This window comes from Thermobia domestica, chromosome 9 (genome assembly GCF_964235325.1).
Source record: "Thermobia domestica chromosome 9, izTheDome1.hap1.1, whole genome shotgun sequence".
NCBI classification, from domain to species: domain Eukaryota; kingdom Metazoa; phylum Arthropoda; class Insecta; order Zygentoma; family Lepismatidae; genus Thermobia; species Thermobia domestica.
This window is the reverse complement of record NC_137462.1, coordinates 20947009-20970607: the sequence shown is the minus strand read 5'-3', so window position 1 is coordinate 20970607 and position 23599 is coordinate 20947009. Positions and strand designations below refer to the sequence as shown.

The following is a 23599-nucleotide window of genomic DNA, read 5'->3' as shown; positions in this document are numbered from 1 at the left end:
GTGAACGAAAAATGTCAATTATGTTTTATAGAAGATGAAACATTAGAACACGTATTGTTAAAATATGAAGAAACCCAAAAAATCAGGGAAAAATGGAAATGGATCGATGAAATGAAAGAGGAAGGAAATTTGGTTAAATTAGCTTGGAGGCTAGGTTTTAATGCAAATGGAAGGGAACTAAGTGAGAAAGAAATAGAAAATACCAAAGAACTTCTTGAATTTTGGTGGAAAAAGAAAATAAAAAACGTTAAATGAAAAAAAGAGCAATATTTACTTTCTTTTTTTTCTTTTTTCAGGATCCAAACTTCCGAAGAGAAGGAAGGAAAATACCTTGAACCTTGAACCTTGAACCCTGTTCGTAACTTCCGCCCGATTATAAATGCGCGTAAGGGAGTTTGATAGAGGCTGTACTAGTGAGTGCATCGTGGCTGGTGATACTCCGTCAGGAAGGAGATTAAGTGGGCCCTGTGATACACCTACACTACACTTACACTTTCTGTTCCATTTACACGTACATACATTCCCTTCTTTTTCCTACACTTTCTATTTCTCCTTTATCTTTTCATTTTATACTTCCCACTTTCCTCTACTTTTTTGCCCTGTTCACCTTGGCTTTTCGCCCTCTTTCCCTGTCTGACCTCCTTTCCCGACTTTGACTTTGACTTTTTCCTGATTTTGACTTTTTTCCCGACTTATGTCCTTATCCCGATTGTGTCCTGTATTTTATTCTATTTTGCTTTTGAATCATAAATTCTCTGTTTGAGGTACAATTTGACCATTTTTGCAATGGTAGCACATATGACTAGTGAGCCGGTGCACCGACCTATTTGACCGATAATGGTTTACGACAAGACACGACAGGGATGATCGCATGGAAAAGTGCCTTCGCAAGGACCGTTAACTTCTATTAAGCAGTTTATGAAAGTATGAATGATCAATGTCAAGTACTAACCTGACTCGTGCTTATAAATACAAAAGATATAAACATAAATGCCCGCATATGTAAAAATGACAAACCAAAATTTTTTGTAGGGTTGTGCAAGAAACAGTAGAAACAGTGATGTTAGTTAGTACCAGCTTTGTGTCATAGAATGTGCAATTTTTAATTTCTCAAATAGAAACTAAGGTAAGGTGCAGATTTTTTGTAGGGATCCATACATACATTCGTTGAATATATACGTCATTTTAATCAAATCATCTATCCGTATTAAACCATTCATGGTGATGAGAATATGCACATCTCTGTACAGTTTTAATTTAGGTTTGCTTCAATATACGTACACGAAGTATTGTGTCAAAATAAATAATAAATATTGCTAGGTGTAACCGAGGCATGACAGCGGACTGAACCGATACCGAGAGGGAAAGTCTGTAGGGAGCAGGCTCGTCAGTGATTGTGTGTATATGTATAAACAAGAATAGCACATCATACTGTAATAGCAGGAAAACTCCTACGTTACATGTTGGGTTATATATTTATTAGTTAGTAAAAATCTTAAGGTGACATACCGATGTTTTTATTGCTTGTACATTTGTGTTCCAAAGTAACAGCATGTTACTAACGCAAATTACGCATTACGTGGTCCCTTTACTCTTGGACGCTTTTGTGTTTGTGCGTCATGAGTTAGCACGATATTTTGAAACATTTATTTAGTTTGTTTAATATGTATAATGACTTTATGGATAAAACTGTGCATCTCAGGTTAGACTTTATTTAACGCATCTCAACGGGTAAATACACAACATGTCTCGATTGTTAACACTCTGGTTTATTAAAATATAAAGCAAAATATTTTTAATTAAAGTATTCTGCATTTTGGGTAGAACATTCACAGAAACTTATTACCAACCGAACCAAACCGTACCTACTATGTACAAGTAACATTGATCTTATTCCTTTTCCAGGCCATATCCTGTGACGAAACCTTTTGTTCTGTCCAAAGTACACTCTTACTAAATATTATTAATTTTTTTTTTTTTTTAATTTTACAAATAAGTGGATATGTATAAAAATTCTGGACCGAAAACATCTATATTGAAAACTAAGTGAGATTACTTCTTAAACCCTATGGCCATTCTTGGTTTTCGCTCCTCTATCGCACACTTTATGTTAATGGCAAACATTTCTCATCCGCTTTCTTATAATTTCCAAATTATATAAACAGGTTTCCTCAATATTATCGTTTTTTTTTTTTTAATTTGTAGATATTGGCAACCGTATTCTTATTCTGCATTGCGCTTTACTGCTTTGTTATTTTTAGTATTTTTTTTTTTTTTTTTGAATAAACTCAATAGATTACTAATTACTGTTATTGTTCATAGCTGCTTTAGATTGGTTTCCTGCGGGTATAGGAACGACCGAAATTTAAGCGTACTTTTTAATTTTTCGCTTGTGAGATCTGCATTTGTAGTAATGACGTACGTTTTACAACTTGAAACAAGCAATTTGGTACATTCTTTTTACTAATTATCACTACACTGAGCATAAATTGTAGGATTTTGTAACTCTCCAAAGGTTCGTTAAAAAAAGAAGAAAGTTGAAGTATATCAAGTATGGAATAGGAAAAAAGACCCGTCGCCGTCCCTTGAAGCACCAAATATTCAATCTATGCAAAATGTAAATATATATAAACTGTAAATATATATGATGCAGTTATAATATATTTCTTTCTTATTTCAGGTATAAAGAATGGCTGGTGGAAGTGATTACACCATTGAAAAACGTAGCGTCACAAGAATTTAGGATTAGAAAAGGCCAGAAGCAGAGAAACGTAACAGGTGTGTATAGGTTTCCCCCTACGATTCGGACGAGACAAAGAGAGGAAGGATGAAATAAAATCAAAGTGTCAGTGGAAAGATCACCAGTGAAGTATACTCGTAAGGATCGCGGAACCTCGTATCCTCTATGGGCTCTGCATAAACCTATGAAACATGAATTAAAATTACGTCTGCATTGAAATATTTATATAATTATTTTTTCATGATTTAAACCGAAGAATGGAGGCATAGTTTTGTTTGGTTTATTTTATTTTCATCTGTTCTGTACATAGAGGTTGCAGAAGACCAAGCACATAGGACACGTCAGAAAATAAAACATCAACTTAAAACGATAATAGTAAAAAGTAAAATAAACTAAAAGAAAATTAGATTACAGTTAATAACAAAATAATGGTACCAAATAATTCACCTAAGTATATACTTAGTTTAAGAATTACACTGTCAGTATTGAGAAACACTGTAAGAAGCTTTATCTACAAAAAAATTGAACATCTCATTCTTAAACACTTTTATTTTCTGAATGTTTTTAAAATGCTGTGGTAAGTGATTGTACAATCTTGTACACATAGAGTACACACTATTTCTAGTTGAGCTATAATTTTGTTGCGAGACATAAACATCCGTAGCTTGCCTTGTATTATATGAATGTACAGAAGATGTAACGGTAAAGGAATGTCAATTAATCTTAGTAAAGATAATGCTTTTGTATATGTACAGAGATTGGAGCGTCAGAATTCTATGGAGTTCAAGTGTTTCTCTACAAGATGACCTTGGTTTCAAGTTAAAAATAATACATGTGGATTTTTTCCGTATGTGGAAGGTGGATAGGCAAGGTGCAACGCTCCCTAAAAAATAACACCAAAACTGAGAAGTGAATATATCTTGCAATAGTTTAATGAAAGTAAAGTATGTCGAGAAACGGTGCATTGTAGTCTATATAAAACTAAATTTAGACTGCATAGTTTATTGTTTAAACCTAAAATATGTTCTTCCCAGACAAGTTTATCTTGAATAATTAACCCTAAAAGTTTTGCTGAAGAGGAATAACTTAAAAGTTGAGAATCGTTCTGTATTGATGGAGTTTTTAGCAGTCTGGGTGAAAGATGAAAATATAGTACCTTAGATTTGTCCAGACTTATCTCTAAGTTGTTACAGGATGCCCACGTTGTCAATCTTTCTACGGTTAGTTTAAAGTTATTTTCTAGCTGCGACATTGTGCTTCGTTTGACTAAAATATTTACATCATCTGCATATAAGACTATATCACGAGAGTCCAGAAATTGATGTAAATCTTTATGTAAATTAAGAAAATAATACGGACTGCAATAGACCCTTGAGGAACACTGTTCTGAATAATACCAGGAGATGACTCGTACTTTCTAAGTCGGCCGTTTTGTGGTCTTGAAATTTGAACAAGCTGTTTCTTCTTTAACAAATATGAAAATAAAGAGTTGTTTTCTGTACCCCTTATGCCATAGTTGTAAATTCTTTGTAAGGCCTGGTGATTCACGTTATCGAAACCTTTAGAAAAATCGTTGAATATGTCTATTGCACATTCCGTATCATTTAATATCTTGGAGACTTTCACCAAAAGTTGAAAAGGGCGGTGTCTGTTTATTTAGATTTTTGAAACCCGTGTGGAAGGAGCGAGATAATATTGTGGGACAGCAGAAAGCTATTTAATGTTGATAGTACACAATATTCAAAACTTTCGAGAAAACGGAGAGAACAGATATCGGCCGGTAATTTTTACATCATCTGTATTGCCCTTTTTGTGAAGCGGTATAACTTTCGCTTTCTTTATTTTATCAGCAAATATGCCACTTTCGAATGAGGATTTTATTTGATAACACAATGACTGCAAAAAGAAAAAGCTGAATACAGTTTTTAATAACAGACGATGGGATTTCATCTACACCTTCGGGCCGAGAATCCGAAAGATATTTTAGAAGAGAAAGCAGTTCACTTGCTGTAACAGGTCTTAAAAACATACTTCTGTTGTCTGAGTTTCTTGCTGACGTTGAGGAAATATACATATGAGATACAGTGATGGGGAGCAACTTAAAGAAAATTATCATTAAATATTTTTGCCATTCACTTGGGCTCATTTGTTATCAAATAGTTTTCTTATCTCGTTAGCTTGTGCCCCTTTCATATTCGCGTTGAATAATCGCTACGCAGCTTTTATTGTGCATATGAGCTCTTTTGTATCATACCGAACGCAGAAAAATGGCTGAGTTTTGAATATGCCATTAACTGAACCTCCCGAGCAAGAAATGACTTTTGGTCAAAGCAAAGGCATTATGTATATGAGAACATTGAGCATAACCCTTCTTCTTCAATGATACGGTTGGCACAAGGCCGTAGCCTGCCCAAAAGTGTAGAAGGTGTAGTAAAAGTTAAGGGGGACAGAGCCAACCTTATAGTAGTTCATTACCATTTGTAAGCATTTGTAAGACAAAATGTTACCACTCATTTGAAACACTCAACAGGTAGCGATCCCCACTCACTCACCATTTTCTAACTCTTCAGGAGTATATTTTTATCGGGAAACGTAAGCTTATACTGCACACAATCAACGTCGTTTCAATCAGCAGTCTTTCCAATGCTCTCAAGCGCTAAAACATACCTTAATGGCAATAGTTTTCTCATACCAGTCGCTGATTTCTGAGTTGCACAAACGTTGGTGTTTTGGTGCCGTGTCATGTTATTACAGAACAATTAGTTTGTAGCTACACTAGCAAATTGTCGTTTACCGTTTTCCAACTTTTATATCTTTATTGCTACCAAACATTTCCCGTGATTGTTGCCATAAAACATTGTCTCTAATGAAAAATATGCTTCCAGATATTTAGAGGGTAATGTGTATCCTTTTATTTTTTATTTAATGATTGATTTCAGTAATATAAGGGAAGACTATTTGTAATTTCATAAAAGGAGAAAGGGATATTATTGTGTTATAAGTATCATAACGATCCTTACATTTTCTTTTATGAACTAACAAATCCTCTTTTAGTTATATTTTAAAAAAAATCTAAAACAGAAGAGTGTTTATGAACTATACCGACGATCTGTAAGAGGTGACTCCTAACATCAAAATAAGAGAAAAAGTTCATATGGACCGATGGCAAAAAGTGCATAATTTCAAATCTAGAACTGTCCAGAACCGCGAAAAAGCCAAATTTCAGTATGCCCTGTTTTGAATTCCAAAAACTGTTGATAGCGGTCCTTATCATGCGCAATCCAAAGTGTATATTTCATTAATTTTCAGTGGGTATACAGCCTATTCCATACAGGGTGTCGGAAGTGTTAAGATCGTCAGTATCACAGTTTCTGTTACTCGGGAAAACGCATGCTGCAATATTTTCTTTCACGCTTATAAGTGAATAAAACTTATAATATGCCATGACGAAATACATCACATCACGCATTATTCCCAACACAAAAATACATGGATCTGCCCGCTCCTAACACTTCCGACTTCCCTCCGAAGTATTAAATGCCCATTGTTGTCAAGGCTTACCTTCTGTCTACTTTGGACATTGAAATCCTTGTATATCTGAAAACTCTATTGGGAGCATATGTGAGAATTACACCCTGTAGGAGATACCCTCTATAAATATTAAAAACTGACGAAATATGCACTTTGGATTGTGTATGCATGGCCTCCTTTACGCTGATAAGCACCACCATCTACAGTTTCAGGAATTCGAAATAGGGCCTATTGAAATTTGGCTTTTTCGTGATTTGGACAGCCCTAGCTCTGAAGCTATGCACAATTCACCATAGGTCCATATGAAATTTTCTCTTATTTTTATGTGAGGAATCACCTCTTACAGTGTCTCGGTATAGTTCAATAACACGCTACATATATATATATATATATATATATATATATATATATATATATATATATATATATATATATATATAATCAAAGTTGGAACGCTCTATATATTTTCAAAACTAACAATATTTTTTATTACTTTCAGAATTGTTTGTGTCTCTTGAACATTAAATACTAAAAGAGTCATACGTATATAGTTATTGAGTTTACGAAATGGCTCTTGATTATTTCAACTTAAATTCTAGAAAAGTTGGAACTAACACAGAAGACGTTCCTATTAAAGTTGAAATAAAAACAGAAAACGAATTATTACAAGAACCTTATTATAAACTAAGTACTAGTAACACTAGTGATAATAGAGATCCTCTTGCAACAAATTTAGAATGCAAGAAACAAGAAAGTGCAACAGGGGAAGAAAATATCGCTTCAGAAATGAAAGAGGATAGAGCAACAGCAGAATGGGACTTAACTTCAACAACACATATCAAACATTTTCATAGTAATAACAATGTGAAATTAACCAATTTTACAAGCAACACTGAAGAGTCAAGCAGTTATATATCTGACACTACTGGAAACCAAAATGAAGAGAACGTTCAAGGGACTTATGGTCTAAAAGCAAATAGCAATTGTCACTCCTTGAGGTACGTTTCCATGCGTTCATTTCTTAACTTATGTTTTGTATATATATTTTTTCCAAGTAGCGATGCTTTGTTAAATTATTGTTGCATGTAATTTAAAATGGGACAATAGAATTGTAAACAGTTATGCACACAAAATAACAACCTTTTGTTCACTTTTGCAAGAGGCGAGACAGTTTAGCAGTGAAAAAAATGTTCAAATGTAATGGTAACTTGCTTTAAACCTCTTTATTACACCAAGCTTTGAGAATTTGGATTGTGTGCTGACACGCTGGTGAGTAATGTTAAGAACTACTCTTCTTATATATCTTTAGAACAGCGATCACTTAGAAGCAGTATCTTAAGCAAGATATAAACCATTAATTAGTATCAAGACTACTTAATAATACTCAGCTGCTATCTTCTTAAGAGAAGAATTCGCTAACAAAGGTCTTATTATTAAGTTTTCCAATAACTAAGTTTCAAAAGTACACACGCCTTTTTTTCCGTCTAACAAGCTTTAAACTATAATGTCAAAAATCGTATATTTTCTCAATTGCCAGTCTCATATATTCTGGAGACAAACTATCTATAATTATTTGTACATCTCTCCGAAAGGGTTCATCCTTATCATTGCGTACGATAAGATTGCACTTAGCATAAATATATATCACATAATACTTTCACCCCGTTTTATTCCTTTGTGTGCATTTAATGCTTTCCTATGTGTGGCAAAGCGTGTCCTTGAAGGCAGCTATTAGACTTTGCTTGAACTTTTCGTAAGATAACTAAGGAAAACCTGTTTGCTTGGAAGTGTTATTAAACCTGTATGCCCCTGAGCGTTTTAGCAGCGAACCTAAAATCATTGTTTTTGTCTTCACTCCAATTATTCACCTGCGCTAATACTTCATACTGATCTTCATCGTATATCGTCACCCATTAATCAGAAAAAGCTCTGATCTAAAAATATCACTTAGAATGCTGGCATCTTGTTTTCTAGCCACAGCCATATCTACAGTAGAATCACAATTTAGTGAATTCAAATAAGGACTTTCAATAAGCGAAAGCGATTTTGTAAATTGTAATTGCTTCTTAATTGCTTAAAGCTGTTGTGTGAAATGTATGCCGCTTGGAGATCATGGAACAGTGTGTTCAACAGTGTTGGGCAAATTTCATTTGAATTAACAATTAACAATTGATCTGTAAATTTAATTGTTAATTGCAATTAACAATTGAAGTAAGTAATGGTTAATTGCAGTTGGCCAGTAATAAAGGAGAATCAATTGCAATTGATTGAAAGTAATTGCAGTGGATAGTAATTGCAATTGAATTCTGTAATTCAATTGCAATTGAAATTAATGGCAATTAATTCAATTGCAATTGATTTCCACAGCAATTACTTTCAATTGACTGATCAATTGCAATTGATTTTCACTGATTAATTTTCAACACTATAGTTCAGAGAGGGCGTGGGGCAATGAAAACTTTAGCCACGACCAATTGACTAACCACTCGTCGTGACACACGACCCACCGTGACCCACTCTGACCCACCACCCACCATGAACCACTCTTACCCACTGTGACCCACAGACCCACCAAAACCAATTGTCATCAACTCTGACCTATGATTCACGCCCGCTTCTCTACCGACTAAAATGTTTAAACTTGTAATAAAACAAGCCTATAAAATTATCACTCATCGGAGTTTGAATTTTTACCATTAACCGCTCAAGCACCGCACTAATACAATAACGGCGGATCTGACCTTTCTAATATAAATAAAATAGAGTTTGTTCGTGTGTCTGTCCGTCTATCTTTGTGCGGCCCGTGGACCAGACGAGTGGACCGAAACTTTTCAAAATTTGGTCACGGGTAGCTTGGTCTAGGCCCCAGACCAAGACCAAGAGTTTTTTTTTTTAATTTTCGAACTAGTGGTCTCCAGGGGACGTTTACCGAGACTTGCCTGGGGACCAGACAAATCGACCGAGAGTTACCAAATTTTGGTCAAATATACCTTGGTCCAGGTCCTACACCAAGGCAAAACGCTTTCGACAAAATTCGAACCAGGGGTTCTCAGAAGGGCGTTTACCCGGACATGTAAAGGTAGTAGAAAATGACCGATATCACTGTCGGTTTCATAGTTTTCGCGGTCGCTGAGATCAATGGTGAAACTCCGATCGCATTAACTTTCAAATTCACCCTATTCGGCTGCGGGCAGTGGGTCAACGGGAAAGGGGGGGGGAAAGTGATACCGAAACGTAAAAGTAATCCAAAATGACCGATATTAGTGTCAAATCCATAATTTTCGCGGTTGCTAATATCAATGGTGACACTACCATTAGTGATGTCTTTCAAATTCATCCACCGTTGTATGCGGGTCTTGGGTCACCAGACGGGGAAATCCCGAGATATGTAAAAATAATCGAAAATGACCGATATTAATGTCAAATCCAGTTTTCGGGGTCGCTGAGCTCAATGGTGAAACTCAAGACCGCGTTTACTTTCACATTTAGCCCCCATCAGCTAAGGAACGGGGGCATTATGAAGGGGATCACGAGACGTATAAATAATCCTCAGTGACCGATGTCAAATCCGTAGTTTTCGCGGTCGCTGAGATAAATGGTGATACTTTCATTAGGGATGATTTTGAAATTTAGCCACCATTGTATGCGGGCTGGGAGTCACCGGGGGTGGGGAATTGCGAGACATGTAAAAATAATGGAAAATGACAGATATTAGTGTCAAATCCAGAGTTTTCGCTGTCGCTGAGATGAATGGTGATACTTCCACAGGCGTTGATTTCCAAATACAGCCCCCACCGGCTGCAGTCCAGAGCCGTTGTTTTTTTCAAAATTGGAACCAGAGGATCATAAGGGCTTTTACCGGGATATGTAAAAAGTATTAGAAAATAGCAGATGTTAGTGTCACATTCATAGTTTTCGCGGTATTGATTGGGGGCCAGATGAGATTTTTTCACAATTCGAACCAAGTGGGTCTGAGGGGACGTTCACTGGGACATGTAAAAGTAGTACAAAATGACCAATATTTGTGTCGAATCCATATTTTTCGGGGTTGCTCAGATGTATAGTGACACCCCCTATAGTGTTTACGTTCAAATTCATTCCCCACCGGCCTTCCCAATAAAAACACATGTACGTTGTTGGATATATATTCATACAAAATATATCCAACTTTAGAAATGTTTCTTAATTGTTATCCCGTTGTTCAGTTTGTTTACATTGATATTTTATCTGATCCATGCGAAGAACGGGCAGAACAGCTAGTACGAAATGGTAAAGTGTTTGTTATGGACCAAATTACAATTCAATTATATAGATAATTATTATTATTATTTCCTTGTTGAATTATAGATACTTTTCAGTGGAAAAAAAGAATAAAATTTGAATCCCAAATCAACGTAAAGTATACCAACGTAAACGCCAAATGTATAAAATTTTCCATATAATTAAGCTTATAAACTTAGAATTTCCATGTAATTAAGGTAAATTTTCATTTTTGTGTCGTTTTGTGCTTCCTACAAATATGGCGGAACAAGTTAATGCTGCTCCGTCAGGAACGATTTCGAGGTCGTTTCCTTTACATCATATTTCTACCGTTTTGTAAGCCTATTTCCACGTTTTGTGAATCAATGGTAGTGGGTCAAAATGGGCATTCAATGTGGGAAGAAAAATTACCCACTCTCCCACCAGTATCGAATTTCGAGGTCGCTGTTTTCGCATTGTTTAGTGCATGTTTTTACCGTTTCTGCGCATATTTTCACGTTTTGTGCGCCAACGAAAGTGGGTCAAAGACGACCTACAAATATGGCAGAAAAAGACGTATTCATTCCACTTTCAAGATCCATTTCGACCCACTTCCACTGATGCACAAAGCGACCCACATCATGCATAAGAAATGTGAAGGAAACGACCTCGACATTCGATGGTGAAAATGGCGCTAGTGCATGATTTGTGCTCTTATTCCGCTATACTTGTAGGACATTTTGACCAATTTTCGTTGTCGCACTAAAGTGGAAATAGGCGCACAAAACGATACAAAGCAGGCACTATACGATGCGAAAGAAACGACCTCCAAATTCGATAGTGGCGGAACAATGGCTCTATTTCCTCACACCTTGATGGACGATTTTGACGCATTTCTGGTGATGCTCAAAACGTGGAAGTAGGCGAACAGAACGGTACAAAATACAGACTAAACGATGTGAAGGTAACGTCCTCCAAATTCGTTGGTGGCGGAACAGCATTAACTTGTTTCATTATATTCGTAGGTCCACTTTCACCCACTTCCGGTGACGCACAAAACTTACAAAACAGGCACTAAACGATGCTAAAGAACCAATCCCGAAATTAGATAGTGGCAGAACAGTGAAACATTAAACTCCCATTTTAAAGGCCCGTTACACTCACCTCGGTTGATGCACAAAACGAGAAATAGGTGCAGAAAATTTCTTAAAAAAGCCACTAAACGATACGAAAGTAACGATCTAGAAATTCGATAGTATTGGAACAGTGGGTCATTTCCGTCACACCTTGGAGGCTCATCTTGACACACTTCTGGTGACGAACAAAACGTGGAAATAGGGGCACAAAACAGAACAAAATAGGCACTAGTCAATGCGAAAGGAAGGACCTCGAAATTCGGTAGTGGCGGAGCAGTGAGTCATTTTCGTCACACTTTGGAGGCCCATTTTGACACTTCTAGTGACGCGCAAAACGTGGAAATAAGGGCACGAAGCGGCACGAAACATTCACTAGTCGATGCGAAAGGAAGGACCACGAAATTCGGTATTGGCGAAGCAATGGGTCATTTTCGTCACACTTTGGAGGCCCATTTTGACACACTTCTGGTGTCACAAAAAAACGTACAAAACAGGCAGTAAACGGTGCGAAAGAACTGACCCCGAAATTCGATAGTGGTGGAACAGTGGGCCATTTAACTCCCACTTTAAAGGCCCGTTTAACTCACTTCCGGTGATGCACAAGACGAGGAAGTAGACACAAAAAATAGGCACTGAACGATGTGAAAGAAACAACCTAGAAATTCGATAGTGGCGGAACAGTGGGTCATTTTCGTCCCATCTTGGAAGTCCATTTTGACCCACTGCTGGTGACGCACAAAACGTGGAAATGGGAGCAGGAAACGGCACGAAAATTCACTAGTCGATGAAAAAGAAAGGACCTCGAAATTCGGTAGTGGCGGAGCAGTGGGTCATTTTCATCCCACCTTCGAGTCCCATTTTGATCGTCTTCCAGTGGCGCACAAAACGTCGAAATAGACGCAGAAAATGGTGCGCAATGTGAAATTAACGACCTCGAAATTCGATAGTGGCGGAACTTTTGGTCACTTTCGACCCATCTTGGAAGCCCATTTTGAGCCACTTCCGGTGACGCACAAAACGTGGAAATACGTGCTCTAAACGGCAAGAAACTGACACTAAACGATGCGAAAGTAGCGACCTCGAAATTCGTTGGTGACGGAACAGTGATTCATTTTGGTCCCACCTTGGGGATTCATTTTAACCCATAGCGTAGTCGCTAACGCTCTCGCCTTCGGTGCGAGCGGTCCCGGGTTCGATTCCCGGTGAGGGAACTCGGTTGAAAAAGCGTAACAGCTTTTTCAGGCCAGCCACCCTGAATGAGGTTTTCCTGGGTTTTCTTCATTCACACAGGCAAATGCCGGGGTGGTACCTAACTTATAGGTCCCAGGACTCTTCCTTCCTTCCCTTCCCCCGGATAGTGTGCTCGCCGACGGACGTTATCCCTCAAACGTGACGGGCTAAATGGCCTTAGATGCCGAAAGCCCAGAAATCTAAATTCTAAATCCTAATCATTTTAACCCACTTACCATGACGCACAAAACGTGGAAGTAGACGCACAAAACGATGTGAAGGAAACGACCTCGAAATTCATTGGTGACGGAAGAGCAATAACGTGTTCCGCCATATTTGTAGGCCCAATTTGACCCACTTCCGGTGATGCACAAAATGTGGGAATAGGCGCATAGGCGGCACAAAACACGCACAAAAGATGCAAAACAAAGTACCTCGAAATTCGTTGGTGCCGGAACAACTTAATGACGCCGTGAGCACCAATATAAGTATATACTGTAGTTCTTATCAGGGGGCGCGGTGGCTCAGTGTTAGAGCGTTCATCGCCGGTGCTTGAGGTCCTTGGTTCGCTCGCGCCGTGTGGACTTTGTTGTGGGCAAACACCGTGCGCGTGTGTTTTCTCGGGGTTCTGCCGTTTCCTCCCACTTTCTTCATTCAATTCATTTCCCATCATCACCGTCTCCTTTAGCCTAACCGGCATAACTGTGGGACGTAAAACTAAAGATTTCATATCATTTTTTGTAGTTTTTACCATCAGGGCTGAGAACTGCACGGTTCAATTTTTTAGCCAAAGTAGAACCTCACCGGGATAGTGATGTCAACCGGCTCGGCTCGGTTCAACTGAGCGTACAGCTTGAGCTGGCTTGGTTGGGATGACCCATCGACTGGGCTCAGCTGAGCCAATGGGTTGAACCGGCTCGGTAGAGACGAGTCATCGACTCGGCTCGATTGGAGCCAATGACTTGAACCAGGTCCGTTGAAACGAGTCGATAGGCTGGGTTCGAGTCAGCCTAACTGAGCCGATGGCTCGAACTGGCTCGGTTGGGGTAAGCAATCAGCTCGGTTCGGTTCGGCTCGTGAGAGCCATCGGCTGGTTGAGCTGTAAGCTCGGCTCACTTCTGGGTTCGGCTCGATAAGTGAATGAGCTGTGAGCGAGCCGCTTGAGTCGTTGACAATCCTAAACCCGGGTCGAGCAGTTTTGAACATGTTTGGCTGGAGTCCTATAACTTTTAACAATTTTTGGCTCGAGCCCGAATACTTGCTCCTCCTGAACTCAAACTTAGAACCTCTTGACCGATGTCCTTGCCTCCTAAAGATTTGTTGACGACCGTCAACTAATTTTTAGTATTCAGATACAAACCGCCTATATTCCATGTTTATACAGGTACACGGTGTTATAATAATATATAGTTACAGTAGTAGTATCATTGATAATTACTTGTATATTGTCTATGTAGGATACTTGAAGATAATAGTACTTGAAACTACACAAAGGATTTAGCTGGAATTGGCTCGACTCGGCTGGAAGCTCGATCCGAATTTGAGTCGAGTTGGGGGAAATTTTTCGAGCCGAGATCTCGAGTCGAGCTCAAAGATGTATGCTTCGAGTCGAGTCGAGTTTTAAAGAAAACTCGCTCGAACTCGCTCGTGCCCATTCCTATTGTATGCATGACAGATATGTAGAGTTCTTTCGAGGGGAATAGATCCATAAACATAATATATTTAAAAAATACTTAGTTTCACGGCTTTCTTCCCAGGGGGGAAAGGGATAGTAGGTATCCAGCATTTCTTGTAAGTACCTTATTTGTAATATGTAAAACAGTAACAAGTGGACAATACAATATACACACATCATCTTATCTTCAGCTTTAATTGCTAATTTCAATTGCAATTAACAATTACAATTAACAATTACAAGTTTCAATTGTCAATTGCAAATAACAATTAAATGTTTCAATTGCACCCTTTGCAATTGACAATTAACAATTAAAAATTGCAATTGCCTGGTGACCAATTAACAATTGACGGAAATTTAATTGTAAATTTTATGATTGAATTCAATTGCAATTGAAATTAATTGTCAATTACAAATTGAAATCAATTGCAATTGATTTTCAGAGCAATTACTTTCAATTGATTGATCAATTGCAATTGATTTCAATTGATTTTGCCCAACACTGGTGTTCAACAACTTGTATCATGTCTAAATCTTCGTTCAAGTCAGAAAAAATGAACATTGTCGTCCTCAAAGTAACTCAAACATAAACAAAAGTAAGCATAACTAATAACACTCTAAATCAACGTAGTAATAACCTGTAGCCAAGGCATTAAGGTGAAAAACTTCAATTATTAGCTTTTTCAAACAAAATAAATTGCACAGGTAGAATAGAAATCTCAAATGTAATATAACACGACGTGTTAACAGTAAGGTTAAGTAAAAGAAGAACTCAGCCTTGAGAGATACCTTGCAGTTAATATATTTCGAAGGTATTTCTTCACCACCAGTTTTCATAGATAAAATATAAATGAATACCAAATTCATTAGTATCAATCGCAAATTCGCGTCTATGTTAAATCTGGGAAATATATTTCAGAGTTAAATTAATGGAACAAAATATGAACATAAATTCATTTTCAACAAAGTACAGCAGATGTGGATAGATATTAGAGAAATTAGAAAATATTTCAAGTGTAGCGTTGTCACTGAACTTTAACTGTAATTGCAAGTAATCCTATTTGACCTACTCGTAGATATTGATCGTGTAGACATCTTAGTCGAAGTGCTCGTCTGCCTTTAAGCAAACTCTCTTTTTCTAAGAAGGAGACACAAACCACACCACTTCACTTCCTCCTTTCTTTATAAGGATAACCGTTAACCTCTTACCTCTCTGTTAATAACGTGTTCGTAACGTTAAAGGAGAAGTTAGTTTGGATGAGTGGTAAACGTCTTGGCTAAGTTATCAAAATAAGGCTTCATGCGTCATTTCTTTCTGAAGAAATGTAATTCGGAAGGCCAAACCCCATGAACTAGCAATATCATTATTTAATTCCTACGTTAATAATCGCAAAGATGGTCATATGAGAAATCCTTAATAATATGAAATCGCCATTCTAAACTTGTAGAGTGTAAGGTGACCAGGTATTTTATCTCTACAGACAGTACATCATCGTTGGCTTGTTCGATATATTTTGTGATAAATTTTGGTCAAATTTGGGGTAGAGCGGCGCATTATTTAAAGATTCTTCCGTTTATTTTGTTTTATTCCTTGCTGTAGTGAGCAATTGCAGCAACCAATTGAACAAAACTAGCACTACGTTATTGCATGAAATTCCAGTCTGAGCAGAAAGGTAATGATTCATTTTTTTAATTTGGGGTCTACGCTTACTACTGATTAATGATATTTTCTATGCCTAGACATTATGATATTTTCTATACTTACTGGGAACCACACTAGGATTTGCGTGATGCAATTGGTGTTTACGAAAATCTAATGCAAGGCTACGTTGACGGAAGGTGGTTTTTCCCTCCTATAAAGCTGGGTTACAGAACATTTTCACAAGTTCAGGGTATAATATATTTTATGGAAGCGTGAGTTGGTTAATTTAGGGAAGACGAAATTTTGAATCAGTTAACTTGAGGTTCACTAAAATCAATTTATATTGCTATAAGCATATCTGATCTTTACAATAGGACGACATAACAGATTATGATACAACTAATGAAGTTGAGATTTTTATGATAGTTGAGTCACGTCCTTGGCATGGCTAATACACACGGTATAAAAGTTCCAATTGTAATTCTTTCAATTTCTAATCCTCCTGCTCAAAGATGGCCTACTAAAGAACATTGATATTTGAAAGTTGTAAATTTTTAAATAACTAATTTCCATACTGTAATATAAATGCTTTTGCACTCTTAATACCAGCTTTTATTTTATTACGTTATTTGAGTGCGTTAAATTAAATACTGAATAAAAACTTTATTCAGAAGAATATATATCTTTATTAATTATGGATTTATATGCAAATGTTTGCATTTTTTTGCTCCAAAAGCTTATGTTTCGATATCAGTGAATTCTTTTTTTCTTACAGGTTCCATAATCTTACTCATTCCAGAAAAGGAAAAACCTCTAGTACACGAACAAAAACTATTTCACTTCTACCTAAAAGTTCTAATGTTTGCGAGGAGTCTCACAAAGAATGGACGCGAAGATCAGGTTCGGGAAGAAACATGTTAACACCTACAAGTAAAAAACAAATTGTATGTCAAGATTGTAGCAAAGGCTTTAATGAAAGATCATATTTAGTAACACCTGTAGTAACATATACTGGTGGAATACCTTTTACCTGTGAAAAGTGTGGTATCGAGTTAAAAGGAAAGTCAGCCATGGTGACACACACCAGTAAGAAAATTTTTTTTTGTCAAGAATGTGGTAAGGGATATAGTCGAAACTCCCGTTTGAAAATACATATGTTAGAACATAGTAACGAGAATAATTTTACCTGCCAAGTGTGTAACAAGGGATTTACTATAAACTCACATTTGGAAACACACATGTTAGAACATAGAGGTGTGAAACCTTTTACCTGCCAAGTGTGTAACAAGGGATTTACTCTTAAATGTAATCTTGTAACACACATGTTAATACATAGCGGTAAGAAACCTCATATTTGCCAAGACTGTGGAAAAGGGTTCTGTACAACATCAGATTTGGCAAAACACACAGTAACACATACCGGTGAGAAATCGTTTTCGTGCGAAGATTGTGGAAGGAGTTTTGGTCGACGTTCAAGTTTGGTAACACACATGCTAGTACATACTGGAGAGAAGTCTTTTACCTGCCAACATTGCGGGAAGGGATTTGGTGTTCGTTCAAGTTTGGTATCACATATGTTAACACACAGCGGGGAGAAACCTGTTGTGTGCCAAGACTGTGGAAAGCGTTTTAGAAGCAGATCACATTTAAGAATGCACAGTGTAATACATCGAGTTGAGAGCTTTTATACATGTCAAGAATGTGGAAAGGAATTTAGAAGGAGAACTGATTTGGCAAAACACATGGTAATTCATATAGGTGAGAAATCTTACAAATGCCAAAAATGTGCTAAGTCATTTAGTCGAAAGTCATATTTGGCAAACCACATGTCAACACATACATGTAGTAAGGCGGTTACATGCCAAACGTGTGGGAAAGGTCTTACTCGACGTTCAAGTTTGGCAACACACATGTTAACACACAGTGATGAAAGACTAGCTGCGTGCCAAGAATGTGGGAAGCGGTTTAATACAAGATCATATTTGACACAGCATATGAAAACACATACTGTTGAAAAATCACTTTCATGTGACGAGTGTGGAAAGAAATTTAGAAGACGTTCAAATTTGGCAAAACACATATTCACACATTTTGGTGAGAAGCCCTTTACTTGCCAGCACTGTGGGAAGGAATTTAGTCAGATTTCCTATATGAAGAGACACTTTTTAATTCATACAGGAGAGAAACCTTTCACATGCCCAGAGTGTAGAAAAGGATTTAGTCTTAAAAGTAACTTAAGAACACACATGGCAATACACAAACATGAGAAATCTTATACATGCCAAGAATGTGCTAAGAAATTTAGTCGAAAAGAATATTTATCAAAACATATGTTAGTACATACAGGTATTAAACGTTTCACGTGCCAACAGTGTGGTAAGGGATTTAGAATAAAATGCTTTCTGATGAATCACATGCTAACACACACTGCTAAGATACCCGTTCTGTAACAACATTAGATAAGGCTTATTGAAAGACCAAATTAGGCAGCATAAATATTAAGCGTAATATTGTGAACAGCCTACCTATATAGACTAAGTAAGGATTGTCAATGCCCGCACTTTACAAAGATACACGTCAAGGGAACGTTGAAAATTCTACTGCAAGCAAAAAGTATAAAAAGATAATGAAAGTTCAAATTGAATCAGATACATATTAAAACATGCAGATCGTTAGTATTATACGTGTCGATGATGTGGAAAGAAATTAGACTGGACGCTATGTATTTGCAAATGAAGTTCTCATATACATGTAACACGTCTTACGTTTAAGAAGCTCAAGAAGAGATTCATTACAAACACGTGTATGATCAAAGATATTGCAGATGCGTCGGAACGGATTTAGTCTGAGTTTCCATTTTGCAAGTGTTGAAACGGAAGTGTGAAAATTCTGTTACCATTTGCAGATCACCAAGGCTCGACACTGATTTTAATTGAATTTTGAACTCTAGCATGATAGAATCAATGCTAGATGTAGTTATAAATAAACCGTTCAATCAACAAATTTGACGAGCTCCCTAATTTCTATATTCTTATATTACGTTCCTTTTAGGGGGATTTTAGGTTTTGATTCCCGGTGCAAACTCAGTTGATTCTGATACCGTTGAGAAACGAAAAACGTTTCATACACCCTTTCTGCTGGAATGAAAGATAAACTCTGAACCAAACTACTCCCATGTACTTCTAACTCGCATAACTCAAAGATCGAAGACGTTAAAAGAAAAAGCTAACCTGCTTCAAAATTAATTAAAAATAAATTGAATTTTAACACACATGTACACTACCTGTCACTACTACCTTCCGTACTAATAACATATTTATTATGGATTAACTAAAATATTTTCGAAAGGAATTTCAGTGGATAATTTTTAATGCATTAGCGAATTACATAGTATATGGAATGGAAATCGTGGGTTTGATTCTCTGTGACTATAGATTTTATTTATATCATACCTCAAACTTCGTAACTACTCAGAGGTTAGTTTGGGACATTCTGTCCTGAAAACTCATGTTCGTTTTTCTTAGGAGTATTTGTGACGGATACAAACCCCCGAGTAGGAATTCCGGTTACACATTAAATAATTTATTTATTATTCTGTATTCTAATTCGTTCATTATATTGAATGACTGATTCTTTGTGATAAATCTCTTCTTTTGATACGTTTATCCTAGGTAATAAACAGGAACTTTTAATTTTAACTCGTGCTATCTTTCACATTTCATACAGTCGAAGTTTTTTCGTAGTTTTTTCTTTAGAGAAGTGTAAATAATTAAATACTTGAAATCGTAAATTAGAAAGACTACCATAAAGTAAAAGGAAATTAGATGGGAGTATAGTTTATACTAACTGTGAAACTATCGGTAGTTTGTACTAACTATCGGTATATATGATACAGAATAATGACATGTCTATTTTGATTTGAAGTGTGTTTTTCAGATTCACTTTTTTTTATTGACTTGTTGAAATATACCGTGCCCTGAGTTTATAAGATGTATGTTTTTCAACTGATGGAATGAAATCCACCATGAAGTGTTAAAATTTGAAGACTGGTCCACTGTATAGTGGACCCAGAACTCCAGACTAGGGATGGCCATATCCGGATAATTTTTATTCGGATATCGGAGATAAAATTATCCGGATTTGCAATATTCGGAGGACGGATAACAAAACGGATAATATCCGGAAAATAGAAGGCTTATAATATCCGGGTAACTGATAATATCCGTTTGACGGATAACGGATATCTCGATAAGGGATATATCCGAATGACGGATAATATCAGGACAACGGATATATCCGGATAATGGATTTATCCGGAAGATGCATAAAATTCAGATAACGGATAATATCCGGATAAAAGAACATTCGGATAACTGATAATGTCCGGATGAGAGATAAAGGATGATATCCGGATAACTGATATGGTTTTAAAAAGATCATATAGGAGAGGGATATATTAGTCTATTCTGCTCATGCACTAGAGCTCATTCGTGGTTAAGCGGTTAGCATACGCGCCTTTGGCGCGGGAGACCCGGGTTCGATTCCCGGCCGGAGCTCATGTGGTTCGGATTCCACGTTAATCAGTAGGTCCACGTCTCATATAGCCTCGCTGGTGAACGGGACGTAAAACCCAAAAAAATCAATCAATCTGCTCATGCACTTATTAAAAAATGATTATCGGGTAGTGATTTTTTCTTTTAAAAAGTATTGCTTGTTAAATGTTTCCTAGTAACTTCTAACCTTCTTATGTTTTTGTTGTGGAACACGGTGGCTCAGTAGTAGAGCGCTTCCTCTTATGCGTGGCGTCCTTATTGTTTCGATCCCCGGCCAAGTAAGTTTGTGGTGGACGACATCGTATCCGTGGGTTTTCTAAGGATACGTTTTGTCCCACTTTTCATTCCACCAATTCTATTATCATTCACTTGTTTTAATCATCGTCTCTCTTAGCCTAACGAGCATAAGCGTGTGACGTTAAACTCAAAGATTTCATTTATTTTTTTCTTATGTTTTGAGATTTTGACAAAAAACAATGGAAAGTATCCAACATCCCATGGGTAGACTATATATACTTTTAAGTAAACTTTTAAAACTTGTATCAACATTTGTGTGTGGCCGTTCAACCCTGTAAACCTTACCCAGGTGTTATGAAATTTCGTATCTTTCTCCAACTTTCCATAACAACCCCATTTTGGGGTTTACATTTCCCAATAATAAAAATTTTAAAAGCAGTAATATCCATTCCACTCCAGTATAAAATATGTAAAAATTATTCGATTTTGATAAAACATTGTATCAAGTATTTTAGCGCGTTAACATCATTCCGATCGGCTTATTGCAAAAACAAGTGGATAAAATCCAAAGTAGGGAATCTCCCCTCAAATTTTGAAGCATCATTTAAATTATATAATAAAAAATTTTCAATAATTCTCGCTAAATTCTTCTAATTATGACAAATGACAAAGGATTCTGTTCTGATGCAGTATTGCGTATATTTTCTTGGATGCTTATCAGGCATCCCACTATTTGAGGTCAAATTCTCTTAAAAATATAAGAGTGAACTCCTAAATTAAAATGAAAATATGTTTCATGATAATTTTCATTAAAGAAATATACAATTTCACTTTGAAGAAATATGGCACATATACTATTTTCCTTAAGGCTGTATAATGATTCCCATTGCATGAAGTTAAAGTTAATAACGAATAATGAGATACGGGATATGTTATACTTAAACATGTTGCACGAGAACTTTCGTAAAATATTCGATTTTGATGGACTATTTATTGTTTCTCGGGCTTTAAATTCATCCTGAATGCATGTTTTTAGAAAAATCAGTGAAGAATAATGGAGTAGTTCTTCTCCGCGCGATCTATACCTATGTAGTATTATATAAAATAGTAGAAGTTGGTAAATTCTCTATCCAGGGCTCGAAACTTCCCGAAGAGCAGGATGCAAGACGACTAGCTAGAAATGTGAGTGTAGTGGATATCTCTTATTTAACATTTGTATTTCTAATTTTACCTGCCAGTTTTTTTTTATGGGGGAATAATAAAGAACAGTTTGAAGCCATAAATGGAAAGAGGCAGCTTAATAATTTAATGTTTATTAAAGTGAATGGTCCATCATAAAATAAATTAGAACCATAAAGAACAGTGGACAACTAGTGTCCCAGTGTGTTATGGTATAAAATACACACTGCTATTTTCTGGAGATTCAGTTATAAGCACCCTATTGCCTTCAATTGCAATTATGTCATGTCGTTAAAAACTCAAGGGAGGGAGACTGTTTAACACATACGTCGAAAAGAGTATCCTATTAGACCCCTCATATTAGGAAGATGAAACTTAAACTCTTTATTGAATTTATGTGGGCACATACCCAAAGTGTTGAAAATTGCCAGGGGGAACTGTGGCCCAGTATTAGAGCACTTACCTGTGGTGCGTGAGGTCCTTGAGTTTTCTGGAGCTGCTGCAGTTTCCTCCCATATTCTCATTCTACCAATAGTTTATCATCATTTATTTGCTGTAATTAGCCTCCCTTGGCCAAAAAACACATAATCGAGGGGCATTAAACTAAAAAAGATTTTCAAAAATTCCATTTTTGAGGGACAAAGGGACAATTTTTGCAATGTTTTACAATCTAATATAAATAATACCAAGAGCTTGTGTGTTTGGCTGTGTGCCGCCTGGGGACTAGACAAGTGCACCGATTTACAACATTTGGTCACGGGTACCTTGGTCCAGGCCCTAGATCAAGACAAAGCGCTTTCTTCAAATTACGAAACAGGGGGGTCTCATGAGGCGTTTAACGGGTCCGGCCTGGGGACCGGGAAAGTTGACCGAGAGTTACGGAATTTTGGTTACGGATATTTTGGTCCGAGGCCAAGACCAAAACGAAGCGTTTTTTGTCAAAATTCGATCCGGGAGTGTCCGGGGGCGCTTACCGGGATGTAATATAGTAGAAAAATTACTGATATTAGTGTTAATTAATAGTTTTCGCGGTCGATTAGATCAATGGTGAAGCACCGATCGCATTAACATAGAAATTCACCCTATTTGGCTGCAAGCCGAGGGTCACCAGGGGGGATACCGAGACATGTAAAAGTAATCCATAATACCCGATATTAGTGTCAAATCCATGGTTTTCGCGGTTGCTGATATCAATGGTGACACTTCCATTACCAATGACCTGCAGATTCGGCTACCATTGCATTCAGGCCGTACGTTAGCAGGGGGGAATACTGGAACATGTAAAAATAGCCAAAAATGAGCGATATTAGTGTCAAATCCATACTTTTCGCAGTCGCTGAAATGAATGATGATACTCCCACAGGCGTTGACTTCCAAATACAGCCCCCATATTAAGAATGGGTACATTCAGCTAGTATTAAAAATAAAATCGACGAT

General features: G+C 36.9%; 1 protein-coding gene across 4 annotated transcripts; it reads left to right on the top strand.

The window, feature by feature from the left end:
* The first annotated feature begins 425 nt into the window (after positions 1 to 425).
* On the top strand, positions 426 to 21289 carry LOC145694451 (uncharacterized). 4 transcript variants are annotated; one of them, XM_081770713.1, is made up of 4 exons: positions 426 to 924; positions 2681 to 3317; positions 6771 to 7269; positions 16969 to 21289. In XM_081770713.1, exons 3-4 carry the CDS (start codon positions 6839 to 6841, stop codon positions 18641 to 18643), a joined length of 2106 nt encoding a protein of 701 aa, XP_081626839.1. In that variant the 5' UTR covers positions 426 to 924; positions 2681 to 3317; positions 6771 to 6838; the 3' UTR covers positions 18644 to 21289. The 4 variants fall into 4 exon arrangements, with proteins under 4 accessions (XP_081626839.1, XP_081626837.1, XP_081626838.1 ...); XM_081770711.1 differs by having other exon boundaries at positions 426 to 1126; XM_081770712.1 differs by having other exon boundaries at positions 2681 to 2778; positions 16969 to 21288.
* The last annotated feature ends 2310 nt before the right edge of the window (positions 21290 to 23599 follow it).

Excerpts from the sequence above, each read along its gene's own strand:
- LOC145694451 (XM_081770713.1), top strand. The coding sequence starts at position 6,839 with ATGGCTCTTGATTATTTCAACTTAAATTCTAGAAAAGTTGGAACTAAC. Across the intron at positions 7,270-16,968 it reads AGCAATTGTCACTCCTTGAG|GTTCCATAATCTTACTCATT; the intron begins GTACGTTTCCAT and ends TTTTTCTTACAG.